At 51.3% G+C, this 20430-nt stretch overlaps 1 protein-coding gene across 2 annotated transcripts in view; it reads right to left on the reverse strand.

Annotated features, from left to right (window-relative positions):
• Positions 1–2619: 2619 nt before the first annotated feature.
• DAG1 (dystroglycan 1) overlaps positions 2620–20430 on the reverse strand; it is a 49282-nt gene continuing 31471 nt past the window's right edge. Inside the window, exons 2-3 of one of the 2 annotated variants that reach the window (XM_068981759.1) lie at positions 18070–18473; positions 2620–7394 (exon numbers count right to left, since the gene is read on the reverse strand). In XM_068981759.1, coding sequence (XP_068837860.1) covers positions 4995–7394; positions 18070–18354 — 2685 coding nt within the window. In that variant the 5' untranslated portion in view covers positions 18355–18473 and the 3' untranslated portion in view covers positions 2620–4994. Of the gene's footprint in view, positions 7395–18069; positions 18503–20430 lie in introns of those variants that run through there. The other variant, XM_068981760.1, reaches the window with a different exon arrangement.

The raw sequence follows: 20430 nt of genomic DNA on the forward strand, positions 1-20430 counted from the left end.
AGTCTTCACAGGGACACAAACAGACCAACTTCGCCCCATCTCAGCTGTGATTCTAGGGCCACCTCCACCGAAACTGAGGGCAGAGGGGCTAGCGAGGGCCCCAGTGGCCAGGTCTCCATGCTGGTGCAGGGGCACCCCACTCCCAGCGGATGGGAACCCTCACTTTGAATCTCTTGCCCTACCTTCTCTGGGTCTGGTAGCATCCTCATAAGGAAAAGGATGCCCCTATCTCCTGGGGTGAGGGGAGGGGGCTTCAGATAATTTGTTGCTGCTCTACCATAGGAACAAAATTTTACAATCTATGGGGGGGGGGGGGGGGAACCTACTTAGAACTGAATCTGTTTTGCACTGGCCATGGTACCTGGACCCTTGCCCTCAAGATGGTGGATTGAGAAGGGAAGCATAGCAGGCAGTGTTAGCTTAAAAACTTTAGCCAATCTGTGTTTTTAAGATACAGTAATAGGAATGAGGTGCACCTTTGAAAGGTGAGTGGGGCCTAAGTGGGGCCTTCCATGCTTTAGAGGAGCCAGAGAAGGGTCTCTTGTAGGAGACTTTTCTGCCTGTGGGGAGCAAGGTGAGTTACGGGGAGCTTCCAGTCCTCATCGAAGTGGTGATGTTCTAGACAAGGCTGGCTCTTAGGAGCCCTAGTATTCTGCAGCCAACGCCAGGACCCAGGCCTGGCCTGAGGCAGTGCCTTTACACCAGGAGAGATGGAAGAGTCTTCTATCTTCTAGCCTTGCTTAGATTCCCTGCCCTTTCTAGAGACAGATGCACTGGGGGTGACTTGTTATCCCGACCTCACCCGACGGTTCCCAGGATTCCTCAGAATTCCCTGGAGACCAGCATCGTCCTATCTCACAGATGAGGAAGCCAGGCCTGACGGATCCTGGGAACTTGCCCGGGGTCAGAGGCAGAGGGAAGGCAGATTTCTGTAGGTCAGACAGCTCCCTCTCCCTTACGGTATCCTTTTTTTTCTGCCTCTGCCCTACACCACCTGCTCTAGCTTGAAAAGAATACGTGAGTAGATGGTCCCTGTCCCCACCAAGGTGAAGCCACAGAAATCTGGCAGGAGTGCGGTGGGGCAGGGGCCCGCCAGGCCAAGATCAGACATCCCTCAAGGAGAGAAAGGCAGGGCTGAGGCAGGAGAAACTCGTGGGTTCTCTGGCGCCCACCCCGCTATCTTACTGTTCTTGGCTGAAACCAGAAATCCCTTTCCTCGAGTTCAAGAGAGTGAGTCCACTCAATCCAGTGGCTTTAGGTTAAACATTAAGCAGAACTTCCTGAGGCCAAGAGAGCAAAGGGCAGGGTCATTTCCTAGGCCCCTGCTGCTGGGTCCTGGGGTGAGGTATATGTGTCTCTGAACTCTTTCCTGGGGACAGCTTTTCCTGGAAAAGCTCTATCAGTGTGGTATTTAGTATGAGGCACTGGTGGCTCACAAGGTAAAGAATCTGCCTGCAGTGCAGGAGACCCGGGTTCAGTCCCTGAGTTAGGAAGATCCTCTGGAGAAGGAAATGGCAACCCACTCCAGTATTCTTGCCTGGACAGTTCCATGGATGGAGCCTGGTGGGCTACATTCCCTCGGGTCACAGAGTCAGACACGACTGAGCAACTAACACTTTCACTTTCCTCCTCCAAGTAGTTGTCTGACCCTCAACTCCCTGCTCTGGGAGTGAGTTCTAGCTGCAACATAGGACCAGTCTCGGCACTGGATATTGAAGGTTCTGAGCAGAGCAGCAGCCTGGGGGGCTGTAGGTGGTGAGGGGCCTGTGGCGGTGGGAGTGAGCCCAGAAGAGGCACCAGTTGTTCCGTGACCAATGGCCCTGATCCTGCCTCTGAAGACACAGCTGCTGTATCCCCTGCCTCCCACGCCCTGGGCAGTGTCCTCGGACAACCCAGCCCTTCCTGGGCACTAAGTCATACTAAGCCTACCCAGCTGGCCTGTCCACCCCCGGTGGGGCACTTATGGGGCAGGCCCCCAGAAACTATAACCATAGGCCCCAAGAGGGCAGAACAGCCTAACCAGAAACCATCCTCCCCTTCTCCCCACTCAAGGCCAAGGCCAAACTGCCTGGAGACTCCTGGGAGGTTTCGCCAGTCTCAACCCCACAAGGTGGTGGGCAAGGGGCCCAGCCTGAGAGACCCCTGCCTGGGACCCACTCTGGGGCAGACCTCCTCTAGTAAGACCTCTTGCACCATCCTCCCCTCCCAGCCAGTCTTACTGGGTTTTCCCGCCTATTCTTCCCCTGACCCCCCAACTACAGATGAGGAAACTGACGTACAAGCTATGTCTCAGCTGGTTTAGGCAGAGGAGGTGCTAGGGAGGGCTCACTGGTTGCCAGAACTTCCAGGGCCAACCACCACCCCTCTGAGAGGCACAGAAATGGTAGGGATGTGAAGGCTATCCGGACAGCTGCTCAAAGGCCACCTCTGAGTGGGCCTAGCCGGGCCCCCTCTTTCCCTGTCACGTGGACTCCAGTCCCACCCTATACTCAAGTCGTGTAGGGGCCAGGGAAATAGATGCTTGGAGGCAATGGCATTGTAATAAAGACACTGCTTTTATTTAGTTCGATATGTTTCTATACAGAATGCAGAAAACACATCTTAAAATCATATAGAAGGAAATAAAAACACGTCAGTGGTTGGTGAACACTTGAATGTGAGATTGGCTCTCTGTCTCACAGAGTCCAAAGACCATTGCCAGCCAGGCGCTCGGGGAGGAGGCTGCCTGCAAGGGCATTGTTGCTGTTGTTATTCTGTTCACTGCCCCATTCCCTCCTGTTGCTATGGCAACAGGCCATTCTGGGCCAGCCACGTCTCTGCGTGGCAATGCCCAATGGTGGGGTTGCTAGGGGCAACGGAGCTTATTTGGAAGGCCTTTCAAAGCCCTCACCTGGAACACTGGAAATTGTTTATTTTTTTGGCGAGGTCATCAAAAAAAAAAAAAAATCATCCCACCAGGTCAGATCCAGCTTGCGGTCATGACTCTGGGGCACTGGGGGAACTCCAGCTTGGATCAGGATGTGGAGGCACAAGGGCCGGTCACCACAGGTCCAGTCAGCCCTCACTATAGGCTCCACCCACCGGGGGCACCGCTCACCCCACCGGCGGGCCAGGCAGGAGAGAGAGGCTGGGCCCTGTCGGAGGAGGTGCAGAGAGGAATGCCCTCCAGAGAAGGGCAGGGTGAAGACCCCTCCACTCTGACCATCCCTCCCGTCCTGAGGCAGCACATGCGAATCCTCTGCAAAACGGTCAATATGGCTTAGAAGTGGCTGCTTGATGTGCACAGGGAGCCTGGGTCCTCCCACCCGCCCTTGATCATGGAAGGGACACATTATTGCAAAAGGCATTCCTCCCTAAAAGGTACTCAAAATAACTCTCAGACATCAAGAAGTCCTGCTCAAAACAGTTTCTTCCAAAGGAGGAAAATCAAAGCTGAGTGGGTGCCCCTGAGTCACGGGACAGAGATGCGGATGGATGGACGGATATTCTGCTAAAAAAGGCAAAAGGAGCCCCAGTGTAATTCTGGAATTTAAACCATTAGGAAAAAGGGGGAGGGGGTCAAAATGAGCAAAGCCGTCAGTCCCATGGAATCAACACTAAGAGCTTGTACAAACTGCTGTAAGCATCACCGTTTTTAATCTTTTTTTAATAAAACAATTTGAGGCTGTATAAAAACTTTAGTAAAAAATTAGCTTCGAGAGCCCACAGATTTTTTACTATGAACTATTGCTGGCACTCCGCCCCAGCCACCAGACCTTGCCCAGCTGTTCAGGCCCGAGGCCTGGGACTGGAGCGCCAGAGAAGAGGGGTGATGTGGGTCAGGGTGGGGCTATGGACTGTTGGGACAAAGTGGCCAAGGTCAAGTGAGGAAAGAGCGTCACATGACATAAAAATATTGCATCTTCACTAAAATGTCCCCCACTGAGTGTTTCAGAAACCATGATATTCCTTGGGGTGGGGGGGAGAGAAAAAAAACCACACACAGAAGAAGGATAAAAGAAAACAGATTGATGTGGTCGAGTTCCTCGACCTCCCCAGCCGTCCCCACGAGCAGCTGGCCCACCCTGGAGCACCTAGGTTGGGGGCCACGGCCACCGCCGCCTCTTGGAGTCCCCTTTCTGTGGAAATGAAGACCCCTTGGTGGTGGGCCGCTGGCGTGCATGGGGTGGGGGGTGTGGATGTCCTTGGCCTAAGAGGCCCCCTCCAGCTTCCAGCCCCTGGCAATGGTGGGACAGCAAGCCCAGCACCAGGGCCCTGGCCCCTGAGCCAGGGCCAGGAGGCCCCCAGGCGGGCTCTCTGGGGTATCAGAGCAACCAAGTTTACGTAGTGTGAAAAAATAGGATTCCTTTGATAAAAAATACTGTCCCTTGGTCTTCTCTAAGTTTGAAACACCCTGGGAGCTTATTTTTAGCAAAGCAATTTCCCATACCCACCCCCAAATGATACATACAAGTTTAGGTAAACAGCAGATTAAATGTAAAAACTTAACCTTAACGTCTGAAAGTCCTTTGAATTTAATCTGTAGCTACTGTTTTCCATGTTACATCCTGCAGCTAGACACATGTGAATAGAAAAAAAACAGTACAGTTAGTGTTAAAGGCAAAACGCAGAGAGCCGCCGGGAGGCCGCCCAGCACTGCCTGCGAGTTCATTCACGGTTCCTCGCTCCCTCCATCTACCTCTACTCCAAACGGTGCTTTCAGAGCCAGCCAGCCTTCAAAAAACGCAGCGAAGGATTTTCTATGAACAAACAAGAAGCTGTTAGGCAAAAATTAAAAGGAAAAAAAAATGTCCCCAAAGTCTCTCCAGCGGCTTTGGGGTTTAGGAGGGCCGGAGAGGGCGGGCTTGTCCAGGCCCCGTGTGTGTGTCAGTGCACGTGAGGTCAGGCGTCGGCTCCCAGTGGGCGCTGGTCTGCAGGCCACCGGCCTCCACAGACAACACCGTGTTGTCTCCAGGGCCCTGCCCTACCCCTACCTCCACCCAGGCGCTTGTGGGTTAAGGGGGCACGTAGGGAGGGGGTGACCGGTAGGGGGTCATGTTCTTGGGCCGGGAGCCCTTGCCCTCCATGGGGGCTGTGAAGGGCGGCGGGGGCTGGTAGGGCGGTGCGCTGGGATCCTCATCCCGCAGGGGCGCGTATTCTCCCACGGTGTCCTGGTTCAGGGGAGTGGTCTCGGGCACGCTCTGGTTGGGGTACTCGGGAGGGGGGAGGGGGGCTTTCTCCTCCTGCAGGATCAGCGGCATGCTGGAGGAGGGCGGGGGCTTGGAGTCATCCAGCTCGTCCGCAAAGATGATGGGCACCCCCTTCTTGATGAAGGTGGCTTGGTCCTCCAGGGTGAGCTTGCCCTTCCGCTTCTTGCGGTAGCAGATCATGGCAATGATGCCCGCGATGAGCAGGATGGCTGCCACCACCACGGCCGGGATGACCGTGTGCAAGTACACGTCGTCCTCGCTGCTCCTCTCGGGGTCCCGGTCTGGCACCTCCGTGGCTGGCGCCTCCGAGGGCACCCTCCTGGGCGGCGCGACTGGGACAAACTGGAGATGCCGGCAGCTGCCAGAGCCTGTCACTGTGATGCTCATGGCCTGGAAGTCAGGCTCCAGTGCGTTGACGAAGGCGGCTCGAGGCTTCCCGTCATCTTCGGCGATCCTCCGGCTCAGCGCCGTGATCTGCTCCTTGGGGCAGGGCTCCAGGGGCAGGGTATTGTTGGTCCACTCCACCACAATGGAGCCCCGGGTAATGTTCTGCAGGGTGATGGTGCTGCAGTTGCGGTCCCCAAAGGCAAAGGCCAGCTTCTTCACCAGAGCAATCTTCTTGTGAATGTCGTTCGTCACGGCTGCAGGATCACCTGTCAACTTAGCTTTGAAGCGTGCAGGAGCCTTGTCCCCTTGAGGGCGCCTGTGGACATGGATCTCAAAGGCATCCACCGCCGACAGGCCCCCCTTGTCCGTGGCGTGCATGAAGTACTCGTGCTTGCCCACGTGGCTGCTGTCTGGCAGGCCATACATGAGCTGGCTGTTGCTGTTGAACTGCACCCACGACTTCTCGCCTACCAGCTGCTGCTCCCGAAGCTTCAGGGTCAACTTCAGCTTATCAGTGGTGGTGTCCTCGTTGTCGTAGAAGGTGTCCGACGGGATCTTCACCTCAAAGTAGGTGCCGACCCAAGCGTCCACCCTGTCGATGTGGTTCTTGAGCTCTGGGCGCTGGTTGGGTTCCCTTCCATGGGGCACCCCGCTGGTCGTGGTGCGGATGCGTGTCGGCGGGGAGGCGGTTTCCAGTCTGGTGATGGGCGCCTTGGTGGTGACCCGGGGCACCGGACGGGATGTCCGCGGCTTCTTGGTCGGCCTTCGAGTGGTGGCGGTAGAGTCAGTAGAAGGTGTGGCTGGTCTGGGCGTGGACACTCGTGGCTTCCTGGTGGTCATCGTAGGAGGGGTGATGACTGCTGTGGGCTCCACGTAGCCAGGAATGGTCATTGTTGGGCGGATCTGGCTGGGAACCGTGGTGCCAGCTTCTGACACCCGAGTGGGCTGGATGGGGCCAAGGGTTGGGGTCTGAATAATGGCACCTCGAGTCCGAATGGTGACTGTGGGCTTCCCGGGAACAGGGTCCCTGACCGGAGGAGCCATGGTCTCGGTTGGAGGAGCAATGGCTGGAGACGTGGGGGTGGGCACAATTCTGGATGGTGGCTCCTGGATGGCCGTGGTAGGGGGCCCAATGGCCGTGACAGGCGTGGGCGTGGCATGGATCTGCCTCCGGATGCGTTTGGGGAGAGGGGGTTTCTTGTTGGCGATGTGCCAGCCCACCACAGGGTAGCCAAGCCGTGCAGACATGGCGCCCTCCCTGGCGGGGACCTCCACGCCACGAATGTCAGGCACACTGTTCTGGTTCAGGGCGCAGCCCAGCTTCCAGGAGAGCAGGGCCCCGTTCTCCACCACCTTCTTTGCGTTGCCTGGGCCCGCCATGAAAGCCGACATGTCGAACAGTCTGTTGTTCACCACGGGCACCAGCTTCATATTGTGCGGCTCAACTTCGGAGAAGCCCCGCATCCGGCGCAGCAGGTCAATCCTTTGCTTTGGGGTCATCTTGGTGAGGTCAGCATCCAGGATGACTGTCAGGACGGTCACGGGCTCATCGGCAGCACAGACCGAGGACACCACCTCGCCGGGGTCCGGTGAGGCCGCCCGCAGCGACTGCGGCTCGCTGTGGTCTTCAGGGTAGACCTCGATAGAGAACACGCTGGAAGTCTGGGGGACGTGGCTCCCGTTGGCCCCCAGTCGTGCAGCGCTGACTGAAATGTAGTGCACTCCCTTATCGGTGTCAAGAGGGAGACCCTCCAGGGTGTGGCTCCGTGGGTCCCAGTGCAGCCAGGATGGTAAGGCCTCCTTCCCCGCAGCTGACACCTACGAGAGACATCAGTGTGAGTCAGTCGCTACGCTCGCTGCATAACGTGATCATGATCTAACAGTTAGCCAGGGGCCTAGCCTATGGGGCAGGCCTGAGGTACAATTCAGAATTCCTGTTGGAGGAACTACCTCTGCTTCACCTGTCACGAAAGACTGGGGCCACCTGATGGGCTAGGTGGAAGGCCAATGACTCACCCAAGAGAGTCACACAGTGGGGGGATGGCAGTGCTGGCACAGGAGTGATGCCACAGAGCTCAAGAATGTTGCAGTGACATGCCTGCCACCTGCTCACCCACTCTGCCTGTAGGAGCAAGCTCGAGGGTCTCCCTCCTCAGCGCTCCTTTCCACCCTCACCTCAGACTTCTCCCCGGCCCTCCACAGACACCACAACTTTGCACACGTCCTACGCTTGGCCTGGAGTGCCTTTCCTGCCCAGAAGCAGAAATACAGCAGGGTGCAGGGACAGCTCAGTGCCCCCAAGTGACTCATTTTACAAATGCCACGCTACATTCCAGTGTGGTGGGGCACATCTGGTTAGCTGTAGCTGATGTCCCCATTAACCCTGTTTTTCAAATCTCAAGCAAAACTGCAATGCCCAGAGAGGGAAGAATGGAAACAATGGCTCTAAGAACAGTGTTTACCAAAGGCATCCCAAGGACCTCTGGTCTCTCTCAGAGAGAGGTCAGTAGTCAGCTTCATTTGGGAAATACACGGAGCTCACCTCTGTCCTTGGAAAGCCGGAGCACAGAAGCAGGCCTTGGGAACTCATCCACTTTTCCACCCAGCAGCACCTCCCAGACTTATTTCAGGGCCGAAGTCCTCTTCCACCACAACGTGACTGGTACTACGTAAAGCCCCCCAAGGGAACGCCACCATAAAAACTTTCGCTATCAGCTGACGAGAGGGAAACGAGACTCACCTCTTGTCCAGGCCCCACCTCTGACTCCTCTCATCTTTGGGAAATACCCGCTCCTGCCTCCACTCTCAGCTCCACTGTCCTGTCCATCCAGTGCAGAGACACACTGGCCAACAGATGGGATGTCTCACTGCCAGCCTCAGCCCAGGGACTGCCCTTTGTGGTCACTGTTGCTCAGGAGAGGGACACCTTAACAGGCTTCCCTCCCTGTGGCAGGAAGGCCAGAGCTATGTCTGCTGGGTTCCGCAGGGGCCCTGGTTCCTCAGGCTTCCTCCTTTTTTTGGCTTCCTCCTCCTAATTAGCCAAGCGGCTAAATGACTGGGGAGGAGACCCTGAACTTGTACCTACTCTTCCCAGCTGGGCTCCAGGTGGACGTCCATGTGGCACACCATTCCCTCAGCCTTATCAGAGACCCGAAGTTTACCCTACTTCTGAAGAGATCGCCCACCTCCAGCAAACAAGCCATGAGAAGACATGTAACATTATCAGAAGTTGTCCTTCACTGACTACTCTTTGAACTACTGAGTTCACTGAGGGTCTGTGAACACTTTCCATCTAATTAATGCACCATCAAGAATCACCCATCTCTGGGACTTCCCTGGTGGTCCAGTGGCTGAGACTCTGAGCTCCCAGTGCAGGGGGCCCAGGTTCGATCCCTGGTCAGGGAGCTAGATCCCACATGCTACAACTAAGACCTAGAGCAGCCAAATAAATAAATAAAATTAAAAAAAAAAAAAAAAAAGAATCACCCATCTCATCACTCACCATGCACTGCAAACGCAACCAATATCAGAAATATATGTTACTGCATAGTTATTTACAGTAAAATATATACTGTATAACTATCGTTATTTTACTGTAAACATGGGTGTCTTCAAATCCATGGAAAATACTAAATATAGTCTTCCCTTACAATCTTTTCAGCTACAAAAATACTTATTACAACTGCTTTGACTGAAAAACCTGTGCTTTAAATTTTTTCAGTTCATGTATGCTAAATACAAAAACTGCCACATCCACATATAAACATGTAAAGCAAAGGCTGAACAATCCAGATTTGCGAAAAATGTGAAGCAAAGGTGTAAGGCCAGATGGAGTAGTCAGGGGACCATGACGTGTTTCCCAGGGGTGGTGCAGGGACTGCAGTGCTGAGAGGAAGGCAGTGGGTGAGCCAGGGTGTAGACCCAGCTCTCCGGCCACCCACGGCCACTTCTCCTAACCCCACTCCATCCCAGTGGCCACCACTGGGATGAGAGCACAGCTGCAAGACAGAAAAAGGAGAAAGGGAAGGCCAGAATGGAACTCTGGGTGAAGTCAGCCAAGCAGGAGCCACCTGTAGAAAAGATGGAACAGGGGCAGAGACCAGGGGAGGCTCCAGATGGCTGCCAAGTGGCTAGCCTCAGTGGTCGGGCAGTTAGGCCCGTGCCCAGCCCTGTGCGTTCCAGCAGCACAGATGAGTGAGCAGTCCCAGCACTTTTTCAGGTCTGTCTCGGTTACGTAAGGGCGGTCTATGACAGAGAAGGGCGCCCACCTCCTCAAGCCGCCCCGCCTGCTCGCTCCTTGTTCTGCGGACCCCAAGAGCCACAGTTCTGCTGTCAGACATTTCCAAGGAATAAACCCAGGTTGGCCAAGACTCCCCATACGGCCAGTCTTCTTTAAACTATGCCAAGTTAACATTTTAACATGTTAATAATGTGTTAACATAAACAACAAATATTAAAGAAAACCCCAGGTTTTACCAAAAAGCAAGTTATAATGCTCAATCTCAAACTGGGCGATGGAAGAGCAGACTGTGTAGCTTTATTTTGGTTATGAAAATGAATTCTTTCACTACGGTCTACCCACAGCTTTAGACATGTGGGGTAAGCCAAGTCAGAAAAACAGAGCCAAGTCACTCCAACCTGCACCTGCCTTCCCTTCTGCAAATTCTCGCTCCTCAGAGTCCCAGAGCCCTGGCCACAGGGCAGGTGTTCCTCCCGGATCTAGAGCCCGAGGCAAACAGTTCCCAGCGTCGTGGGTCCTCCTCAGAAAGGAAGGAGAGGCATTAACGTGCACAGACTGAAGTCCATGCATCTCTGAGCATCTTGGTGCTGCAAACATCAGACCTAGGCCGCACTTCAGCTGGCACTGATTCATTTTAATAGAGGGGGCACAGGAAGCAAAACAAATCCAAGTTCCACAAGAAGCCTAGCCAAGACACAGGTAAGCTGGCCCCTCTGCATTTTCAAGGACATTTTAGGGAAAGTCCCTGAACTGGGAAAATGCCTGAAGGTCTGGCAGTGTCCACGTCCCCCCACCAGCTGCCCCTCCCTCTCAAGGGCCCTCAGTCAAGGAAACGCTCTAAGATGCAACACCTGCTCTACCTTGACAAAGCAGGAGACCCCCCAGCCCAGTCCACGGGAACTCCGGACATCCTCCCCAGCTTTCAAAACTTCCCAGTTCCAGACCGCTTTTCCTCTTAGGGCCTGAGGGTGAAGCAGGATATGAAAGTTCCTTCTCAGAGACACAGCGCCTGTGACAAGCCAGAACTCATCTCTGTAATAACACCCTACCCAAGGGGAGCCCCATCTTCAGGAGCTCTTGGCTGACTCCCAGCTGCAGGCAGTCTGAAGCTTCATCCAGCCTCAGTTTTCTCATATCTAAAATCTGGGGGAAGATGCCAACCTTGTGTGATCACAGGACCAGGCACACGCTGGACTCTGTCAGGGCTGGCCCCTGCCCACCCCTCTGGGCTGAGAGAGGACACAGTACACACTGTGAGGCTCACAGCCACAGGAATGGGTCCAGGGTGTGTCCAGACTCCACTCCCTGATTGTCCTGCCCAACTGGCCTCGGACCCAGCAGACACTGAGGTCTTGTCTCCCTGCTCATAGCTCAAAGCAGAAACTCAAAGCATCAAAGGAGAGTGGAGAGGCCATAGGAAGAGGAAGCCAGGACCCTCTAAGGGAAGCAGGCCAAGGCTGGGGACCCTCAGGGACTTGCTTACCTGTTAAGACCTGTTTGCTAAGAGTGGATGAAAACATCAAGGGGGCATGGGGGTGGGGAGAACCCACTGTCAGTGACAGCCCACAGCCAGCACTCACCTCCCCTAAGTCTAAAATGCGTGTGACTGATCCTGGCCCATTTGCACATGAGATTCTGACTATCCTTGGAATCCTTCGTTTACTCGTATAGAAATTTCTGTCCTCACTGTACTGTAGCCAGACACGACTAACCCCTAAGAGCTGCTAGGCTAGGAATGGCAGACAAGAAGTGGGAGTCAGAGCTCTGTGTGAAGTGCTCCTAGCAGAAGCACATGTATTTAGGGTGACAGGCTGTCCTGGACATGGAACTCCCCCCATCCCATTAAATACCAGCAGAGCCTGAGAGTAAGGAGACCTCAGGCAATGGGAACAGGAGAAACTGCAGGAGGAAGCCTGACTTGACATCACAGGCTCCAGGTCACAGGTCACCCAGAAGGAGCCAGAAACCTCGTCAGTTTCAGCAACCCTCAGAGAGACCATGCTTCTGAGATGGAAGGTAAGCCCGGCACGGAGGAAAACAAGATCTTGAACAGCTATACACCCAGTTTTAGAGGTCTTGATCAATAAAGTACATCCAGAAACATTGGAATCAAATCACTGAATGAAAATCACAAAACCTGAGTAGACCCACAAGGAGTTCTGAAGACTACCTGCCCTGTGGTGCCCGCAATTAATCACCACGACCAAGGGCTGGGGAGCTACCAAATAGGAAGGTTTCGGTCACGCCTCAGTCTGTACTAGCAAATGATTAGTAACTGACTTCCTGTTCAGTTCTCAGACATTCTCTCCAATTGCTTATCTGGTGCCTTCTCTTGCACAGGAGCCTGTCAAGCACGCAGTATGAGAAAAGACCTGTGTTAAACACCACGCAACATATGTAGAGTCTCTCAATCCAAATCGGTATTCTTCCACACCTAGAACAAGAAGAAACGGGCAGAGGAGCTTCTATTACTTCGCGCTTCATCAAAGAGCAGGTATCTGCCCACAGTCTAGGCCGTGGAGCTAGGCAGAACTGAAAGACAAAACTGAGGAGTTGGACTCTCACTAGGGCCTAATTAACTCTTACGATCGCTGACTCCTAAAACCAAGAAAACCGAAGTTTTATCATTCAGAACCCACCAAGTGGTATCTTATCCATGCAGGTGTTACGGGACTTATAAACGGCAAGCAAAGACTCCAGAAAGATGGATGAGCACTTTCATATTCATGTCACTTGGAGGGGCTAATGACAGCCAGCAAAGAGGGATCTTAGGAATTAAGTATCATCAAGAAACTTCTCCTCATTTGGTGAGAAGTCCCTGACACTACAAACATTTTGGAGGGTCCTCTGGCACCTTCCAACCAACACCTGGAGCCAGAACAGTCCCAGGGGATCGGCCTAGGCCCATCCCTGAATACCCAACTGATGTGCCAGGAGAAGGTGTTCTCAGAGGCCCATTTCACAGGGGCACAAACTGCTGCCCTGTGACACCACACTGCTTGGGCCCCTGAGCAGCCTGCCCTGGTTAAGCCCCTGCCTTCCCTCAGACCTGGTCACTGGCTCCTGGACCCTGCAGCCCCTCTCCGCTCAGAAAAGCTACAGACCACCTGTCTGTGGCTGGGAACCACAAGCAGCACCCCGAAGGTCCTGGCACATGAAGCGACTGTGTGGTGGGCTCCTGTGCTGCTCCGGGTGAAGGCAACAGTCCTTCTGATGGACTCGGCTTCCAGTTTCTGGGCCCCCGCCCCCTCATGGCACTGACTCACGTTCAGGGTAAGCCTGTGTCTGGCCGTGGACTATGACAATGAGACGAATCTGCTCTGCGGCCAAGCTCAACTTCTGCAGATGGTGCACACGGGCAGTCACATGGCCAGGCTGTGGTGAGGTGGCACATGCCAACAGGGAGAGCCTCTGGCTGGAGGTCAAAGGGCCAAGGCTTTGCCCCCACATAGGGGCAGGAACCAGGGTGGACACACTTTGCTTTGCTGAAACACAATCATTGGTCCTGCTGCGTGACATTCAAAGCTCACACCAGAACACGTCCAATGCCACAAGGGCCAAGGCCACGGGATCATATGTTGAACACAACTTGTTCAGCCTAAAGGGTGCCCCTCTGGTCTGAATTATGAAGCATTTTACCTGATGTTAACTGTTCTCATCTAAAAAAAAAAAAAAAAAACTCATCATTTTCCCCCCAAACTAAGGGACAGCTGAGCATAATTATAACTACTAGTAAAATTCTCAGAATCAGTCCATCAACCCAAAGCCCTGAGATCAACCATTTTCACTCTGTCGTGTTCTTTCAGCCATCATCAGTAATTTTTCTTCCCCCTAAAACATAGAAGCCTATATATTCAGTAAGTATTTGAGCTGATGTGTCTGGGCAAATGCCATTCTGACGACCCACCCCCAAGGATGCCTTCCTTCGCCAACCCGCATTTCCCGGTGTGCCCTGTTCACAAGGGAGCCATTCAGAGCCAGGGAACACCCACTTGAGGCAGGAAGAAACTGCAGTTCATCTCACGCAGGCGGGGTGGCCGCAAAGCTCTCAAGCATCCAAAGAAATGCTCCTTTCATGAGCTCCCCTTCCTGGCCAAAAAGAGTGGCCATTGTTCTGCGGGGAACAATTGGGGGCCGATGCCAGCGGCTGAGAGCACAGTCCCAGGAAGGGCTGCTCCCAGTCTGCCGACATCTTGGGCTGGGAGAAATTCCACATTGTCTCCAGACAAGGAGACTGAAGGGGAGCAGGGATGAAAAGCCATCTTCGAGGGCACTATCAAAATGAAACATCCGAAGGGGGCCCCAGAGGGGTAGCCCAATCGTTCTGTGAGACGCAGAGACTTCCAACTGCCCCAGAGAGGAGGGGTTGCAAGGTCTTGTCATATAATCACCTTCCTCGGCCACTCCTGCCTGCGTGCGTGCTCAGTCACTGCAGCCGTGTCCGACTCTTTGCAACCCCAGGGACTCTAGCCCGCCAGGGTCCTCTATCCATGGATTCTCCAGGCCAGAACACTGGAGTGGGTTGCCATGCCCTCCTCCAACAGATCTTTCCGACCCAGGGTCTGAACCCACGTCTCTTGTCCCCTGCACTTGGCAGGCAGCTTCTTTACCACTAGCGCCACCTGGGAGGCCCTCAGCCATCCCTACACTCACTCAACTCAGGACAGGCGCCCTTAGGGAGCCGGCGCCAATCCTGTGGGAAGTCAGGAGGGTCACTTACACTATGGCCTACTTGGAACAGCTTCGGATCTGCCCCGCGAAGGCAAAGCTGGCTTCTGTGGGACCTCTCCCCACAGGACCTGAGAAATCTGCCTGCGTCGGGTGGAGGAAAAGGGCCCCAATGCTGAAACTGAGCCTGAAAGAGGTGGCTGTGCCCGTGCTGACAGAAGAGAAAAAGAGCCAGTGGCCTGGGGTGGGTCCTGAGCTTGGCGTATCTGTGGGGCAGAAAGGGGCTGCTGTGCTGAGACATGGCATGCACAGGGCAAGGGGAGAGAGGAGGCCAGAAGCCAGATCAAACAGGACTTAATTCTAAGCGCAGGGGGGATGGGAGGCCTGTTCTGAGCAGACTCGGACTTTACAAAGATGCCTCTTGCCTCGGTATGGAGAACAGGCTGAGGGGTTAAGAACAGAGGCAGGGCGCCTGGCAAGAGGTGAGCAAGTGCTACTTTGGCTGATGGCAATGTTGATGGATATGACTTGGAGGTCACCCCAACAAGGCTCCTTGGGACCAAGATCTGAAATGTTCCTCACATACCCAAGAATATTGGGCAGCCATGAAAAGTTAGACTCCCAAAGAATACTTAAATAACAAAGGAGAAAAACTCAAAAGTACAGTGAATGAAAAAAGGTTAAAAAATATGATTTCAGGTCTGCCTAAAATGTCCGTGTGCCTATGTGACATGGATACTGGTTGATGAATGCAGAAAATGATGTACATTAGTGGTAGGAACCACCAGAGTTTTTTTTTCCCCTACCTTTCCTATCCATTTACACATTGTTATTTTAACGGCATGAAAAAACTCCATTACGGTAAAGGCTTTTCAATCCTGTTTTACACATAGGGAAACCAAAGCTCCAGGAATGAAGTCAAGCTTTCTTTTTTTTTTAATTAAGATTTTTTTTTTTTAAAGGTAGACCACTTTTAAAGTCTTCATTGAATTTGTTACAATATTGCTTCTGTTTTCTGTTTTGGTTTTCTGGCCACAAGGTATGTGGGAACTTGGCTCCCCAACCAGGGATCCAATCCACACCCCCTGCGCTGGAAGGTGAAGGCTTAACCACTGGACCACCTAGGAAGTCCCTGAAGTCAGGCCTTCTGATCTGATTCCCACCCCACACAACCCTGATGTTAAGACTGTTTGGGACGAAGAGTCACACAGTTTCATCTGTTTTTCTACAGGTTAATCAGCTACTAAATGGTCTGCTTTCCACAGATAAATATGCTCAGATAAAATCCTGTTTTCCTAATAAAATCTCTTTGCTCCCCTGGTGAGTAAGCCTGTTAAACATCTCTCTGCCAGCTACAGCAAATAGCCAGCTCGCTGTATCAACTCAAGGCAACTCTGGTCCAGACTAATCCATGTACAACATTCCAGTGGCCAACAGAACAAGAGTAATCAATCACTACAGGGTTTGGATATTCCGAAGATGAAATGTGACGCTGGGTAAGAAATGTACTTCCAAAAGTGCCATTCTTCATCTAACAGTGAGACTAGAATCTGGCTTACTGGGCTATTATGAAGATTACATGGAAACCTTTTGCAAAGACTCTACAAGCCAGAAGGAGCTCCACGGAAGTGAGCTAGGATCTTCAGAAGTATGACTACCTCTGAGAACACGAGGCCACCCTAAGAGCAAGCTGTGACCTAAAGAGAGGGGGCCAAAAAGGGAAAGGAAGAGAACACAAGGAGGGTCAGGGGAGGAGTGAGTCTGCCCGGATTCAAAGGGGCAGAGACACACCTCTCACTGCAAAGAGTGGTATGGAATTTGTGACCATTTCTAATCTAGATGCCCTAGGTTTGTGGGACAGAGAGGGGCAAGCTGGTGAAGACTCATTAGAGCTCACTTTGCTTTGACCAACGGAGTACAAAGGAAGTTCCAAGCCCAGGTCTTAAAAGATGGGCAGCTTTTTCTTCCTGTATCTTGGAATACTCAGTCTTCCAAGGAATACCTGTACACAGGTACAACCAAGCTACTGTACCTGTGAGGAGATCCAAACACTGTGGAAAGGTCTACAGGGGGGAGAAACCGAAGACTTTGATGGGCAGCCCCAGCTAAGCTCCTCATCAACAGGCAGCACCACCTTGCCAGCCATGAGTGAGCCTCATGTTGGAAATGAGTCCTCCAGGCCCAGGTGAGCCACTCTGACTAGTGCGGCAGAGATGAGATCCCCAGATGAGTTCTAAAGCCCTGAATTCTTGGCCACGAAATTGTGAGCAAAATCAATTTGCCATTTCAAACCACAATTTTTGATGCTTTAAATATACCAATAATTCTCCAGGACACTATGGGTACACAGAAGTCTAAAATACAAAACTGATATAAAAACTACCATAACAAAGTATAGATCTTGGAATATTTTTAATTCATATTCAAGTCACATCTCTGAGCAAAGTATGCTATAGCCCAAGGGCCAGAAAACTATGGCCATGAGTCAAATCTGGGCTGCCATCCGTTTTCGTACAGCCCATGAGCTAGACATATTTTTTACCATTTTTAAACGATTGAGGCGGGGGGGGGGATCAAAAGAAGATACAGCATCATTTGATATGTGAAAATTATATGAAAGCAAAATTTCAGTTTCAGTGAAGTTTTTAAAAGTACGGTTTTACTGGAATAGGCTATGTGCATTCGTGTGGACAGTGTCTGCGACTGCTTTCATACTGCACTGGCCAAGAGGAGGAGCTGCAACAGAAACCATACAGCCACCAAGCCAGAAAAATACTTACTCTCTGACTTTTTAAAAAGTAAGTGTGCCGACCTCTGCTCTAGGGAGATGCACATAGCCTGAGGGGTGTACCCCACCCACCCACCCACCCAGCCACCTTGCAGACTCACTCAGGAGCTAGGGGAAATTCCATAACCCTAAAGGGATGGTCCTTCTTCACACAGAAGCTTCCTGGTGCACCAAATTTCCATCCTTCTTTGGCCATCTCTCTTCTGTTACTGAGATCTCAGGCTCCTTTGTTCTCTGGGTTTCTTGAGAACAAAGGAGATGAGGCGAGGCTGAAATTTATGTACTAATTTTGGGTCTTAAGGGAGTGAATATATTAGTAAACACAGAACAGACAAGCACTGCAAAACTCTTGATATTTACTTATACCTTGTATTTTTTAAATATTTTCAAAGCATTTAAAAGTTCCATATCTCTTGGGTTAATGAAAGGAGACAGCTTCCTTATACACAAGCCCTTCCATCAAATCCCTAACTTGATGACCAAAAAAATCTTCCAGAGAACAGATGTAAAAGCCTTTTAATAGTGACACTCTCAAAACGGGAGTAAGAGTAAAGGTTCTGGATGCTACTCTGAGGAACATGGGGACCCTCTAGTGAATGTCAGCAGCTGTCCCTCTCTTAAGGAAGGAACGCTTAACAGGTCCTGAAAGAACTGAGCTCAGAATTGCCAGAAAATTGAAAAACTAAACTTCAACTAAAATAACCTGAAACTAACACTAAAATCAAAACTGAACTGCAAGATGAGAATTCTTCCTCAGTTACAGAATTCTTCCTTATTACAGTTCTATCCAGTCTCACCTTGATGACTTCTCCATTGGAGGCAATTAAATCTGTTGGGATGGTCACTCGAAATGAGCGTCCGACGACAGCCGTGCCATCAGGAATGCCGACCACCGTGGGAACAGCCTCGTGGAGGTCTGAGAGTGCTGAGTGCATGGACGCTTCGAGCTGGTTCTCCCAGTCCCTGGCGGCCTCCGAGGGTTCACTGGGCCAGTGGGACTGAGCCACAGCCACGGACAACAGAAGGAGAAAGGTCCTCCCCCAGAGGGGAAGCCACAGTGACGGGCCCACAGACATCCTCATCCCTGGTTCAAGTCTGTTCAGGCAGGTAAGTCTCTCTCCAAGAAAGGAAGCAAGCAACGTGGTCCCAGGACTGGGTCCTCACCCTCTGCACACCTGCTCCATCTCAGAGCACCCAGAGCCTGAAAAAGAAGAGCAGACTCAGACTTCAGCAACTTCCACGGTTTCCAAGTTGAGCACAGGCAGTTAATACCCTCTAAGTGTTCCTGCCCAAAATATCTACCCTGAGTTGGATTAAGTCTCCCCCCCGCACGGCCCAGGGTGAGAGCCACCAGCTACACGTGACTCCTGAACACTGGAAACGTAGCTGGTCCATTAAGTATAAAACACACAGCAGATTCTGAAAACTACGTATAAAAAAGGAATGTACAATATCTCATTAATACCTTAAAAATATTGGTTGCATATTAAAATAATATTTTGGATATAAAAATATCTAATAGAGTTAAGTAACTACTAATAAATAGTACAAAATAAAAATATTAAATACATAATTAAAATCAACTCCACCTGCTTATTTTTATTTTTTTCCATATGGCTGCCAGAAAATATTAAATGACATAGTGGATCACATCATATTTTTGTCAGGTAGTGCTGCTCTAGACCTAACTTCCAATTTATAGGAAACACAGGGCCATGAAGACACAGACAAATCTGCAATGTATGACAGGATCTACAAGATAACTGATCTGGTCTTTCCAAATGCTGACACCTGTAAATATAAGGGGACTATTCTAGATTTAAAGACTGCAACCAGGCAGTGTCTACATCTTGACTGGACCCTAAACTTACTTTTAATTAATTTTTTATTGAAGTACAGTTAAATTACAGTGTTAATTACTGTTGCACAGCAAAGTGACTCCGTTTTACGTCTATGTGCATTCTTTTTCATATTCTTCTTAATCATGGTTTACCACAAGATACTGAATACCATCCCCTGTGCTATACAGTAGGGCCTTGTTGTTTACCCATTCTATACGTACCAGTCTGCATCTGCTAATTCCAAACTCCCAATCCAACCCTCTGCCACCTCCCGACAGCTTGGTAACCACCAGTCAATCTTCTATGTCCCTGATTCTGTTTCTGGTTCATAGATAGGTTCAATTGTGTTGGAGTTACTTTTTAAACACACACACACACACACAAGACCAGCTCCCAAAGGGATAACTGACAAATTCTGTACGTGGGCTGGACATTAAATTTATTGTTAATTTTCTTAGGCGAAATGATGGCAGTGTGGCTTAATAATATCATCCTCAATTCTGAAGTATTTAGAGATGAAGTGTCAAAAATCTCTGCAACTCATTTTGAAATGCTCCACTGGGGAAAAAAAACGTGTGCACGTATACAAAGAGATAAGACAATGTGGCAAATACCACAAATACTTTTGGAAAAACTGAAATACCAAGTATTTGCACAGAGGAGTATGGCCAACTGCCCACTTCTTACACCCCCAATACTGCCTATATTTGCACTCAGTGCTAGTGAACAAAATTTACTTGAACTTTCTTACTCCCCACCCCCAACAGTGCCTAAAACCCTGCACATTGTCCCCTGTCTGCCACACCAGCTTCAAGCAGCTCATGACCTGCACTGTGGGGCTTTCTGGGTGCCCACAGATGGCCACAACCTTCACAAGCATTCCCATTCTGAAAAAGGAAGAAGCCCTGCCCTGAGCCAAGCTGTCTCGGGGCCACATGATACTTTCTGACGTGGGTAATGAAAAGTAAATAAAAATGCTGAAGAAAACAAGGTCACTGAAACCGCCAGCATACTCTGAAGTCAGTGTAAGTCCAAGCCAAAGCCAAAAGGATTTTTTTCAATGTTGATTTTGCTATTCCTGTTCTTATTTTTTGAACTAAAATTCATGAGACAAAAGCCAAGAAAGTATAACAATCCTGAGGGTTGGAAGTCCTATCCTACCAAACCAAGACTTATCACAAAGCTACTGTATCAGGTGGGGCAGAGCAGACAGCGGACTGCGGAACCAGGGAAAGTGGAAGTTGCTCAGTCGTGTTCGACTCTTTGCAAATTCATGAACTATACAGTCCATGGAATTCTCCAGGCCAGAATACTGAA

The sequence above is a fragment of the Capricornis sumatraensis genome, chromosome 10 (genome assembly GCF_032405125.1).
Source record: "Capricornis sumatraensis isolate serow.1 chromosome 10, serow.2, whole genome shotgun sequence".
Lineage (NCBI taxonomy): Eukaryota > Metazoa > Chordata > Mammalia > Artiodactyla > Bovidae > Capricornis > Capricornis sumatraensis.